Source organism: Phoenix dactylifera, unplaced genomic scaffold, assembly GCF_009389715.1.
Source record: "Phoenix dactylifera cultivar Barhee BC4 unplaced genomic scaffold, palm_55x_up_171113_PBpolish2nd_filt_p 001558F, whole genome shotgun sequence".
Lineage (NCBI taxonomy): Eukaryota > Viridiplantae > Streptophyta > Magnoliopsida > Arecales > Arecaceae > Phoenix > Phoenix dactylifera.
Window position 1 is genome coordinate 77,777 of NW_024068866.1, and position 12,454 is coordinate 90,230.

The window sequence follows — 12,454 nt, forward strand, 5'->3', positions numbered from 1 at the left end:
CAAACTTCACTGTTCACCGCCTGAAAATGTATAAAAAAGTGGGCCTCTAGCGATGTCTTGATTGTGTACAAATTACCCCTCTTGATTCCTCTAAAAAGGATCCTGTTTGTCAACCTTTCCTTAATAGCAAAGCCAAAATCATCAAATTTACAATTTATAGGATAATCACTAGTTAGTTGTCCGATAGATAAAAGATGTTGTTCTAAATCTGGAACAATCAAGACATTGTCAAGAATAAAAGTATGTGATTTATGATGCAAAACAGCTTGGCCAATATGCGTAATAGATAACATCATACCATTACTAACCATCACATGATCAGTGCCTGTATAAGGTTTGAGATTACGCAACATACCAGCATTTGACGTCATGTGAGATGATGCTCCAGTGTCAGTTGTCCACTCCTAGTCTTCCAAATAATCACGAATTTGCAAAGCAGCAAACGCCTCTTGATTTGGAGTGTCATCATCAGACTGATCATAGCGAAACCAGCACACAAGGGCTTCATGTCCATGCCTTTTACAAATTTGACAACGAACAGTTGCATTGGAGGAGTGACCCGAGGTCTTGAATCCAGTAGGTTTGGTTGGTGGAGCAGCATTATGGTTTGCAGGCTTATTTGAACGAGTGGGTCCTCTACCTTTGCCTGAATAATTTTTTCTATGACCACGAATGCACCTTTGTTTTTGTTGCCTTCGTTATGCTAACTAAAAAATGCAGCATAGCTATAAGAGTGGTGTTTGTTGATGTTAGTACAAATTTTGAAGGCTTGAAGTAAAGGAATTATCTCACCATAGGATGGAGTAGGTGGTTTAAGCATAGAAGAAACAAAAGGTTCATATTGAGTACCTAAGCCATTTAAGAGAGAAAAAATCTTTTCTTTGTCAGAGATAGGTCACCCCATAGCAGCAAACTATCGAAAATTCGCTTAAACTCACAAATATAATCATCAAGTGCCATCTCAGAAGTTTTGTGAAGAGAATTCAACTAATGTAGAAGCATAAATTGCCTCTCCTAAGAAGGTTGGGCATACGCCTCTTGAAGAGCGCTCTAGACTTTGGCAGCTGATTGCTGTCCAATAATAAGACCGAAGGCTTCTTCAGTTAAGCTTCCAATGATCCACCCTCTTAAAAGAAGATCATTCTTCTTCCACTTGGCATGTTCGGGGTTGGGAATGGAGCTAGTGTTGGATGATCCTGACCTAGCAATAGTTCGCATGAGTTCTGGTGTGTCCCCATCGAGATAGCCAAGCAAATCTTGGCTTGCAGCAAGGATTAGAATTTGCTCCCTTCAGAGAGGATAGTTATCTATTTTTAGGTGGAGGGTAACAAAGTTACCGATAGCAATTGTTGGAGAAGCTATGGAGGTGAGTTATACTAAATTGAGCAGAAGAGTGGGTTTTTGTGGATCAGATGGTGTTTTTTTTAAGAGCATTAGCAATAATCTAGCTCTGATACCATGAAGAAAGATTTATCTAGTAGTTTTTTGGGTGAAACTCTCCTTGATTTGAGGTGATTGTATTTGACTATAAATAGAAAAACCTTACAACAATATAATAGGAAGAAAAATAATTACAAGAATTTTAATAGCTCAATTAGAACGTTGGAAAGATTTCTTCTTTGTTTCCAACAATTCTGCATCTTCTTTATTGGTTTCCAATGGCTCTATATCTTCCTTATTGGTTTTCAATAACTCTGCATCTTCATAACATTTGACAGATTGGTGGTTTTCTTTTTTGAAGAGAATTGCATGATGGATGATTTGTTTCCAACACTCTGCATCTTTCTTATTAGTTTTCCAACGGCCTCTATATTTTTCTTACTAATTTTCAATAACTCTGCATCTTCAACAGCATTTGACAGATTGGTGGTTTCTTTCTTGAGGGAATTGCATGATTGATGATTTCCTAACAAGAAGAAGATGGGTTTGTCCTTGAAAATACTAATTGTTATTTGCTAAATAGCGAAGAAGTTCCTTCATCTATCTATGCACAAAAATTTATTTGCTCTTCTCGTAGTGATTTGATTCTGGGCCCAGACCTCAGAACTGTTGCGCTTAGTCGGGTCGGGCCTTGACATTGGGACCCAGTTGGCCTTAGCCAAGTCAGGCACAGGCTTTGGGCCTAGTCAAGCTTAATTGGGTCAGGTTCGGGCATCATGTTGAACCCTGCCCGAAGCCTAAAACGAAAAAAAACTTTTGGCAGGTCCAAGCGAAACTTTGTGTTGAAATTAATCTTCTAGTCTCGATCTACATGTGTGGCCCAGACTTAAACAATTTGAGGCCAGCTCAACTGCGATGACCGACACCACTACTTCAGGACATATGCGGGCTCGGGAAAGAGTTTGGTTCCTTCTGGGTCTCTTACTTCTATCGAGAGGGAAACAACGCGGTGGACTGGGTCGCTTCCTATGCTGCACATCATTCAGAAAAGATTCTTTGGAAGAATCACGAATCTGTTCCTTCCTTCTCTCCATCATATACTCTTTTCCTGGACTTTATTGGTTACACTTATGCTTGACTAGTGTGAGTCGCTGCTGTATAATAATAAAAATAAAAATAAAAATAAACAAAAATATTAAATTGCACAACCATATGTTAACTATTATTAAGCATCACCAAAACTATAAGATCATAAGTTATTACAAAGTTATGGAACATTTAAGATCATGTGCTTAACTTTAAGTTAATCTTACTCTCTTCATATTTATCATTCTATGTACATAGATTTAATTTAATATTAAATTAGAAATTTTAAATAATTTTTTTAGATATTAGCTTATCATTCTTAAGTATTACATGCATTTAAGAAAATTAATTGCAAAATATCATGGTATACATCAAGATATTCCAACCACATTGATTCTCAAACTTTGGATCCTTTTTCAAATATTTACCTGCACATGACCAAGATCCAATCAATCTCCATACAATAGTCTTAAATAGAACTAATTAAAAAGAAAATAATCTTAACCATGATTTTAACTAACAAAAGGAACACGAATTAACTTGTCTCTACATGTCTATTAGGAAAAATCTAATTCTATTTACAGTTTTTACATAATATAAAATACTATGGCGACTTTATTGATCTATATAAAAATTTATCAATCTACATGGACTATTAATTTTATTTGATAATCCAGATAACCATTTGTCCATCTTTTTTATCTCTCTCTTTATGATGATGGTTATTTATCATCATAATAGTATAAATCAAACTTAAATCAAGTTTGTTTTTTTCAAAAGCTTAGCCAAGTTTGTTTTTCTTATAACTCAGGTTGGGTGCATGTAAATAGTACAATCATAAACCACAATCAAATAGAAATTGCTATGAATTTGAGTTGAAGTAAGAGAACAATATAGGTAGTGATCTCAAATCATTGTCTAACCCAATGGTATAAAACTAGTCCTTTGAGGTTGGGGTATCCCAAAATCATCCTATGATTTTGAGCTAAAATTTAGGGACAAAATGCTCTCAAATAAAAAAAATTAGGATATCAATACCTAATATATTATATTAGTATTATATATTAGGGTTTTTATGGATATCCTTTTAAATATCGGATTTTGCTTGAATACCTTTCAAAATTGATATTTGCATGTATACCCTTGTAAAACTATGTTATTGTACAAATATCCCTAATATAATGGTTGTTCTAACGGAGTTAAAAGGAGGTGGGCAGCCCAAATGCCCGGGGTTTGAAGAAGGCCATTTCGATCGCGTATGGAGGAGATGACAAGCCTAGGTTCTTGAAGAAGCTGGCCTTCAAGTTTAGGGATCCTGCGAATACCACATTGTTCATTCTTGACTAGTAACATAACAAACTTGCTTGCTATTTGCTTTCAAGTGATTCAGTTCTCATTTTACTATTGAAGAACGCTGTCGTGATTTTTATATGGGAGTTAGAAATGGTTGGAATGATACTTTCTTGTTTTTGTGTGTCTGGAATGGTCTTAGGAAAATGGAATCGTTGTCTTTAGTAGATATGTCATCTTTCAGACGCAAGATTTAGAGTAAATCCAATTTGATTGTGCAATTGCCCACTAGATTGTAACATGACCATCAGACTCCCGAATAAGGAAAGAGGGAAGGTGCATTTCTTCATGTATAAGAATCCCTGACATGATGCTCTGCATTGGTGCAAATAGGTTTTGAACAATTATTTCTATTCCAAAGTGTTTTATGGAGAGGATGCTCATGATAAAGTTTCTTCCAAGGCCCAGAGAGAAGATAGTAACTAATAAATACAGGATTATGAAGGCTATCACATTAATTAATGTATCTAAATTCTTTCCATCTATTATTCTATTAGAATTCTTTTTTGCATACACACCCTTCTAAATATAAAAAATTGCATGAATATCCTTGTAAAGTTACTATTTGCTTGTATACCCTTATAAATGTTTCTATTTGCATGCCTACCTATTAAGGATCTTTTAGTCATTTTAACTTGAAACCGTTAATTTTTTAACGGCATTAGATGACATAGGTACGTATGCAAAAATAAGAATAAAAAATGGTAGAATAGCAAAACAAGTATTTTACGAGGGTATACATGCAAATATCAATTTTGGAAGGGTATTCATGCAAAATCCGATATTTAGAAGGGTATCCATGCAAAAAAACCTTACATATTATATTATATTGATATTATATATATTGTATTTATAGTATATATTATATTATAATATATAATTATTCATATTATTGTCATTATAATTATTATTCATTTATAATTTTAAAATATAATAAATATATATATTGTACTTTATATTTATACATTGAAATTATTTAATATATTACTCCTATTTATCTTATTTTTCTAATCAAAATAAATATTATTATTAAAATAATAATATATTATAAGCATAAATAAAAATATTAATTCTATAATATTGATTAATATATTTTTATAGAATTAATGATTTATAAGATCAATAAACATATTTTTATAAAATATATTAATAATTAATATATTAATCATTTATTATAATATATTTTTATATAATTATTAAATATATTTTATGAAATATACTAAGGTTTGTTGGATATATGTGTCTAGTGATTTTGAATTTTTATGAAATGTGATGTCGTTAAATTATTAAAATATAATAAATGAATATGATGATTTGAGATATCGAGGATCAAATTGTTTTAAAATAAAAGTTTTGGCGATCCGATTTAGATCACGGAACGCCGCATTAGGGCGCATCTCCATCAGACTCACGCGCGTCTTAAAGGCGGTTACTCAAGCCTGGGCGGTGGCATATTATTTTTACGCGTGCGAAGGGTTTAGAAGGGTTTTATTCCGCTTCAATGCAAAACCATCACTCAGTAGCAACGGCGGCGTCTCCCACCGCGCAGCGCTGAAACCCTAATCGTCTCTTGGCCATGCCTTCGAAACCCTAATCCCCCAAACTCGCTGCTATCCATCATCTCTTCTCCCATGGCGGCCGACATAGCGTTAGAACCCGAACCCCTGAATCCGTGCTGCGCGGAGGTAAGATTCAGATCCCTTCTCTTTCGTCAGTTCTCCGCCGAATTTTTGAATCTTTTATGTTTCTGATCCATGGTGACGATTGTTGTGCGGTGTTTCTTTGTTTCAGATCAAGAAACGGTATCAGAAGCTGGAAGAGAAGAGGAATGCTCTCCGGCAGGCCGTGAAGCTCCTCGAGAACGAAACGAATAAGCTCCTGAACGAGAATCAGAATCTCAAGAAGGGTAAGGCTAAGAATCACAGATTCGATAGTGGATTCTCCCTCTCCCATAGGCATTATTTGCTGCATTGTTATTTTCTCGACAGATTTGTGGATCACTGTGCTTCGTAGTTCATGGTTGAAGGTTAATTTATTGGTTGAATTAAATCAGGAGAAATGACGAGTCTAGATAGCTACCATAAATAAATCTGAAGAATTTGAATCCCTAAATTGTTTTTGAATTGATACTGTTATAACATATTCTTACCCCTTTGGGTCGAACCGATCATGAAATCGACAGTTTAAAGTTCATGCTGCATATTCGTGGTTGGTTAAGGAGACGAAAGCCCTAAGCAGCAGCATGTTCTGTTGCTATATTTTTACCCACAAGATGTTAAGAGATTGTGCAACATTTCGGTGGGCTAGGCACAAAAACAATAATGGGACATTACGTGAAAAACTGTTAGACAACCAAAGGACTTCTCTTAGATTAAGCAAACTAATAAGGTGGGTAATATCACCTTTTCAGGCTTATAAATTTGTAAGGTTGTGACAGAGGGAGTTCATAATTCATAGAAAGCAGGTCTGATTATGCTCCCTTGTTAAGGAGGATTGGCAAAGTGGAGTGATTCCCTTCAATATGTTTGTGTTTTTGGTGTTTCATGGAGCCCATAATGCCACTGTGGTCTATTCCACTTAGGATTCAGCCAAAAGTTTATTTAGGTTGAGATCACCCCAATATATCTCCCTTGCCTTCTATTCGTTTTCCTCTGTCTTCATTTTCATCTCATCTGTACTCATTGGTCTATTTTACCCTAGCATAACCATCACCCCAGGTGTCAGGACTCTCGTCATGTCCCCTAGAGTCATCACCTTAAAATCACATCTTATAACAATTTTTTGTTTTAATTATTTTTTAGGAAAACCCTTGTATTAGCATTTTCTTAGAGAGATTTTTTTTAATTTTATGAATAAACATGTATTATCATGATCTGGTTTCTGTTCTCATAGGAATTCAGTTCAATAATTGTCTTTTATGTCATTATGCCTTGAGGTCTTCTAAACTCAGATGAGAATTCTAATGCAGCTTATGAAGAGGAGCGGGCACGGACAGGGCGAGAGAAAGAAGCAAAAGAAAAGGAGTCCACTATTAGAAATCAGTTGGAGAAAGAAATGCATGACTTGAAGGCTGAGATGTCCTCCTGTCAGAAAAGTGGAAGTTCGAGAAGTGAGGCTGATGATGAAAGTGGCCTGATTCGCATTTTGGAGGCAGAGGGAGAAGTAGGAAGGCTCAAGGAACTTTTAGATGAAGAGAAAAAGCGAAGCAATTCTGAGAAGAAGAAGGCTGAGGTGGAGAAGAAAAAAGCTGCTGAAGCATGGAAATTTGTGGAAGTGGAGAAAAGCAAGGTAGAAGAAGTAAAGAAACATGTAGAGATTGCAAGGAACAAAGCTGATGAATACAGGCTTTGCCTTGAAAAACTAAAGATGGAAGCTAATGAAGCAAGAGAGAAGTTGATTGTGGAGATCTCCAAAGCAGATGATGCAAATAAAAAGGTTGAAGCTGAGAAGCAGAAGATAAACAGAGAAAGGGAACGTGCTGATATGGAGAGGACAAAAGCAGAAGAACAGAGAAGGCTCATGGAAGTAGAAAGGAAAAAGGCAATGGGTGAAAAATACAGGGCAGATAATTTGTCCCAGAGGCTGGAGAAGGAGAAGCAAAGGAGTGAAGAATTACAGAGGAAAGTCGAGGAGATTTTATCTACCGGAAGAGATGTAAGGGGTTGTTCATGTTTTGGAGATAAAAGATCTAATGGCGGAACAAACATCAAAACTGCAGATGTCAAGCTTCTAAGAGAGCAACTCAAGCTAAAAAAGAAGCAAGTAAAGCATGCTAAAAGAATGAATAAACTAGAGAAAGCAGAAAATAGGTTTATAAGGAAAGAGCTTTCTCTCTTAAAACAGGATTTCATGCAAATGTCTTGCCGCTTTAATGTCCTTTACGACTTCCTATCATGCAGCATGGAAGGTACAGATAGCCTGGCAAAGGTTTGTATCTAATATCTTTATTTGTCATATGCACTACCTGAACAATGACAATTTTGCCTATCTAGAGGTAACCTTAGCATTAGTTGCCACAAGTAATTGTTCGTTAGTAGGTGTCAAATTCACAGGAATATTATGGATGCATAGGTCTGCACAATTAAATTATGAAAGCTACTCTTCCATGCAAAAATTTGATCATGTGATGGAGAACATGAAATGAACAAGATTCTCTTATTAATCAGGCATGCTTCTAAATCTTCTTTTATAATGCCAAAGAATATTGCATAGGAAACGATAATTTTGCAAATTTAAGACACATTGTCAGCCTGAATGAAGATAATGAAAATAGTATATATGCTGATATATAATTTTTACGTCTTACTAATATAATAGCTATGATGAATTTCTTTAAACTTTACAGTCATCTTGGCAGTCTCTCTCTCTCTCTCTTTTTCTTGAATTAGAAGACAAAAACTGATGACATAAGCTCAGTTTTTCCAAACTTTGACCTTAGTTACCCCTGGGAAAACAGCCATGATAGTTGTTAACTCAGCTTTTTCTCATGAACTGTACATCAGGAGATTGAGATAACTCATTTTTGAGAGTGCAGCATCTAGGTGATGCTCTTTTACTCTTTTGCAGAAAGCTGGAGAGTATCTACGTGACATTGTCATAAAATTCTTCAACAAGCCTGATTAGTCATGTTTTGGTGCATGAGATGTTTTGCCCCCAAGATGATACTCCAGCCTTGCAATTCAAGCTTCTTTTATTCTGCTGCCTGCCACACCCATATCCATGCTTTATCCAGACTCTGCCTGCAAATGCATTTAATAATTTTATGTCTTTCTCATTTTGCTCGAAATATTTATTAAATTTTTAGTAACAAAATGCTTTGGTGATCCTTTTCTGTTTTATTAACTTTCAAGCACTCATGAACTTGTTATGCAGAACGGCGAATCTCCAGAGCTATGGGGCTGCAACTTGCAGAACAACCTTTTGGGTCCCCAACCATGCAATTTTAACTCGCAAAGTGATTTTAGCTTGCCAGAGATATGCTATACAAATTCACTTAATCACCCTTGTTCTGCCAGGGAATGCCCTCGCCTACAGTTATCTAGAGGAAGCTGTACCCGGCCAACCTCAGGTATTAGTTCTGAATTGGAGCCTCCAGTTGGAGGTTCTGTCAGAATCAAGTCACAAAGTTCTGCCGTATGTTCCACTGCAACATCTTTTTCTGATAGCAAGTTCATGGGCTCACAGGGAAAGGATGCATTATTTGCCACTGCATCAACCGAAGTAGCAGAGAAGAGCTCCAATCAGAGATCATCCATTCTGAGACTGTCTGGTGGAGTGGCTAAAACTAGGCAAACAGAAAATATTGGGGTGGTGACAGAGAATAACAATAGAACGTCTGTCCAAAGAAATGTAATAAATGCATGCCTGAATTCATCTGCAGTAAGTGTAGTGGATCAGGCGTCTAATAGTCGCAGAAAAAAAAGAAGGATCCAAGATGCTCTAGAATCTGTTGCATGGTTATATTCTGAGGATGGTCAGTTGCATTTGAAGATAGGAGAGAAACTATCTGAGTTAAAATATCTTTTGAACAGAAAAGGTAATATCCCTTCAGGCGTGGAAAATTCTGGGATCTCAGAGTACTTGGATGACAGAAAGGGGTTTTGTGCCAAAAATCATAATGATCGCAGTAAAAAATCCTGCAAACACAGGAGTAACAAAATGCTACGTAAGCAGCAGAAGAATGATGTACTATACTTGAATCAAAATGACATTCAGAAGCAAGCAGAAAAGTATGAAACAGAAGACAGTAGGGTTCCATGCGCCCTCCGTGAAATGGCAAAACCTTTTCAGATGAAAGAGAATGCTGTATGCAGGGAAAGCCATCTAATGCTGTTTGCAGTAAGCAGGCTGATTTAATTTCTTTTGAGAAGATGATATGTGGGGATTATATGAAGCTACTTGATCTGGATAGCGATACTGATGAAAGAAGGTATAGAGCTGCAATAGAGATGCCTCTTTCACCCACTTTGCCTGAAATTGAGTCTGCTAGCCTCAAACTATGTGTACAGGATGACTCTCATTTTCTGATAGAGGGAACTTTGAAGAGTTTTGAGACTGAAAGAAGTAATTCCTTGCCATTCCATACCTTTGATGTCATCGAGTTGGAGATTAGTTCCAACACTGTGAAACAGAAAGCCCCATTTGCAGGAACTGTCATTGAATGATAATCCAGTCTTAAGTCATTCATCTGAAGAAGTAAGAATTCATGGTACAATTGTAACAGATGGTGATTTCAAGCACCATGATATGCTGTGTAATATTGAACATAATCCTTCCTTCCTTGAAAATGATAGTAACATGGATGTTGAACCAACATATAATGGCAGTAAATCTGGCGACTCAGTGCAGAAGGCTAGTGATGCGCTGCCTATCATGGGGCTAAAGGACCATCGGGAGTTCAAGCACCTTGTTCATGGCCAACTAGGTCCTAATACCATTTCTGATTCAAAGGTATCTGAGGAAGCAGTGTCAGGAGGGTCTGACAAATCATTGCTCTCAGGAAGCACAAGCTGTAGCTTTCCAAAATTCACATTGCATTCCGAGCAATTATGTGAGAATTGTTATATGCATAATTCTATTCCAAAGATACATAATTTATCAAGGGAACTAGTGAATGTACCAAATGGAACCCATGGATTGACTCATGCCACAGTTACAACTTCCACAGAAATTCATATTGAAGGCAAAGGAGAAAAACATGATGGTGCAATTGTTTCTCAAAGTGGTGAAATGCTTGGTAAGTATAATGCAAACATTTTCTTACCCATTTTTTCATTTGTGCTTGGGGTATTCATTAATTTGAATCAGACACTGATATTTTCCTTTAAAATAGATAAAAGTTTTGAAGCTGAGAAATCTGAGCAACATGGTAATTTACTGGTCTCAGAATGTGCTACAAAGACGGAAGCTTCTGAATCAATGCCTATGTCCACCATCAGGAAGATCCGTGATCTATGTGCAGAGAGTGATGGACTTGAACTGGAGAAAATTCCCAAGTATTTTGTTGTGTTCTCAAATATGGATGATTGCAGCAAAACAAGGATATCACAATATAGCAAGACCGTTATATCTCAAGGCTGCATGGACACCCAAGTGCTTCGTGCTATAGCTATGGATCCTGAACTTTTACCTAAGTAAGTGATTTAATGACATCATTCTTTTGGAGGTCCTTGGCGGTTTAGTTTGTCAGTGTTGTAAAAACCATACATGTTTTAGTACGACTAAAACTTGTTTTATTTAGTTGTTTCGTTATAAGAATGAAGAAGAGGAAGACAAAAGGATGGATAGAAAAAGTGGAGGAAGAGGAGAGGTGGATCGAGGGGAAGAGTAGAGGGGTAATGGAGGAGTGAGGTGATAGTCTGGCCTTCTTTTGATATGAGGATGTGATTGAGAGATGTAGATCTGGTCTCTAAGAAGGGTGGGATTTTATTTTAGAAGAAACTATTCTTGAGAAAAACATGGCTCCCTGCATCTGTCATATATATATATATATATAAAACCAAAACTTGATTTAACTAAAATCTCATTTGGATCTTCTCAACCATATGTGTTAGCAAACCTTAAGATTTAGATATAAGCGTATGAGGTCTTCTTTCCATAGAACTTAGCAACTAAGCAGCCCTTATCTGTTAAATCTTGGCCATTAGTTAATTATTTGTTTTTCTTATTGAAGAGTGTTTTTTTAAACAAATCAGCTTGAGAGTCTACATATATTTAAGAAGAATTTATTCTTGTTGTTTCAGAGAGAAGGCTGCTGTTTTCTTTTCATTATTATTGTGCAATATTTCTGGTACACTGTCGGCAAATTCAAGATGCACCAGGAGTGGAGAATTTCTACTACCTTCTGGTTCTTTTGCAGAAGAGATTAATAAAGGTTTCACCTAACTTCTCATTTCATGTTTTTTGAATGTTGGAAACTTCTATTACTTTTATAGCATGAGTTCATCGAATATCATGGTGATTTGTTTCAACTAGATCATTACAAATGCTTGTCCCGAATAAGTATTTTACAATTTTTTCAGTGTCGAGCTGCATTGTGTTCCATGTCTCTTCCTGCAGTATAACAGCTTTTCATGCATCTTCTGTATCAATTGCATATTTTTGTCCTGTAACTTCTTTTTTGGTGGTGTTTTTGTCCTATAACTGGAACATTATTATTTAAGAAATGAGCCATCTGTAACTTGTCATTTTTTTTCTATCTTTATTGTTTACTTTATGCTATCCAACAGAAGAACAAGGTCTTGTCCTAACTTTTAGTCGCATGAAATGCTCTGTATATCAAAAGTGAAATTAGGTCAACTATTCAAAGTGATCAACAAATGGAGCATCTAGTAAAGGATCTATGAACATCTAATGAAGGTCATTATACAAGTTCATTGTACAACGTGCCATTCCTTTTTAGTGTATATGTGTCTGATTCTTTGGACAATTGTAGAACTTAAATTTATTTAAGAAATTCACAGTATGAAAATGGTGCAAGGGCTTGGTTAACTAGAAACCTATTGCAGCATTATGAGGGCTGGGCATCCATTAACCGAGGTGCAATTAATTGTCGTAAAAAAATAATTGTCGAAAAAGGCAAGAGGAAAATTAGAACTGTTCCTTGTAGCAGGAATTATGGAAGGCTGTTATTTTTCTC

At 36.0% G+C, this 12,454-nt stretch overlaps 2 protein-coding genes across 3 annotated transcripts; both read left to right on the plus strand.

Moving 5' to 3' along the window:
* The first annotated feature begins 5,257 nt into the window (after positions 1–5,257).
* LOC120108791 lies at positions 5,258–9,980 on the plus strand. The gene is made up of 5 exons (XM_039122508.1): positions 5,258–5,501; positions 5,608–5,722; positions 6,785–7,743; positions 8,689–9,654; positions 9,711–9,980. The coding sequence occupies exons 1-5, from the start codon at positions 5,448–5,450 to the stop codon at positions 9,978–9,980; spliced, it is 2,364 nt and encodes a 787-aa protein (XP_038978436.1). The 5' UTR covers positions 5,258–5,447.
* LOC120108790 lies at positions 9,641–12,432 on the plus strand. Of its 2 annotated transcripts, none has more exons than XM_039122507.1 (3): positions 9,641–10,552; positions 10,703–10,949; positions 11,559–12,432. In XM_039122507.1, the coding sequence occupies exons 1-3, from the start codon at positions 10,063–10,065 to the stop codon at positions 11,698–11,700; spliced, it is 879 nt and encodes a 292-aa protein (XP_038978435.1). In that variant the 5' UTR covers positions 9,641–10,062; the 3' UTR covers positions 11,701–12,432. The 2 variants fall into 2 exon arrangements, with proteins under 2 accessions (XP_038978435.1, XP_038978434.1); XM_039122506.1 differs by having other exon boundaries at positions 10,649–10,949; positions 11,559–12,424.
* The last annotated feature ends 22 nt before the right edge of the window (positions 12,433–12,454 follow it).

Excerpts from the sequence above, each read along its gene's own strand:
- LOC120108791 (XM_039122508.1), top strand. The coding sequence starts at position 5,448 with ATGGCGGCCGACATAGCGTTAGAACCCGAACCCCTGAATCCGTGCTGC. Across the intron at positions 5,723-6,784 it reads GAATCAGAATCTCAAGAAGG|CTTATGAAGAGGAGCGGGCA; the intron begins GTAAGGCTAAGA and ends ATTCTAATGCAG. Across the intron at positions 7,744-8,688 it reads GTACAGATAGCCTGGCAAAG|AACGGCGAATCTCCAGAGCT; the intron begins GTTTGTATCTAA and ends CTTGTTATGCAG.
- LOC120108790 (XM_039122506.1), top strand. The coding sequence starts at position 10,063 with ATGCTGTGTAATATTGAACATAATCCTTCCTTCCTTGAAAATGATAGT. Across the intron at positions 10,553-10,648 it reads TCAAAGTGGTGAAATGCTTG|ATAAAAGTTTTGAAGCTGAG; the intron begins GTAAGTATAATG and ends CCTTTAAAATAG. Across the intron at positions 10,950-11,558 it reads GATCCTGAACTTTTACCTAA|AGAGAAGGCTGCTGTTTTCT; the intron begins GTAAGTGATTTA and ends TTGTTGTTTCAG.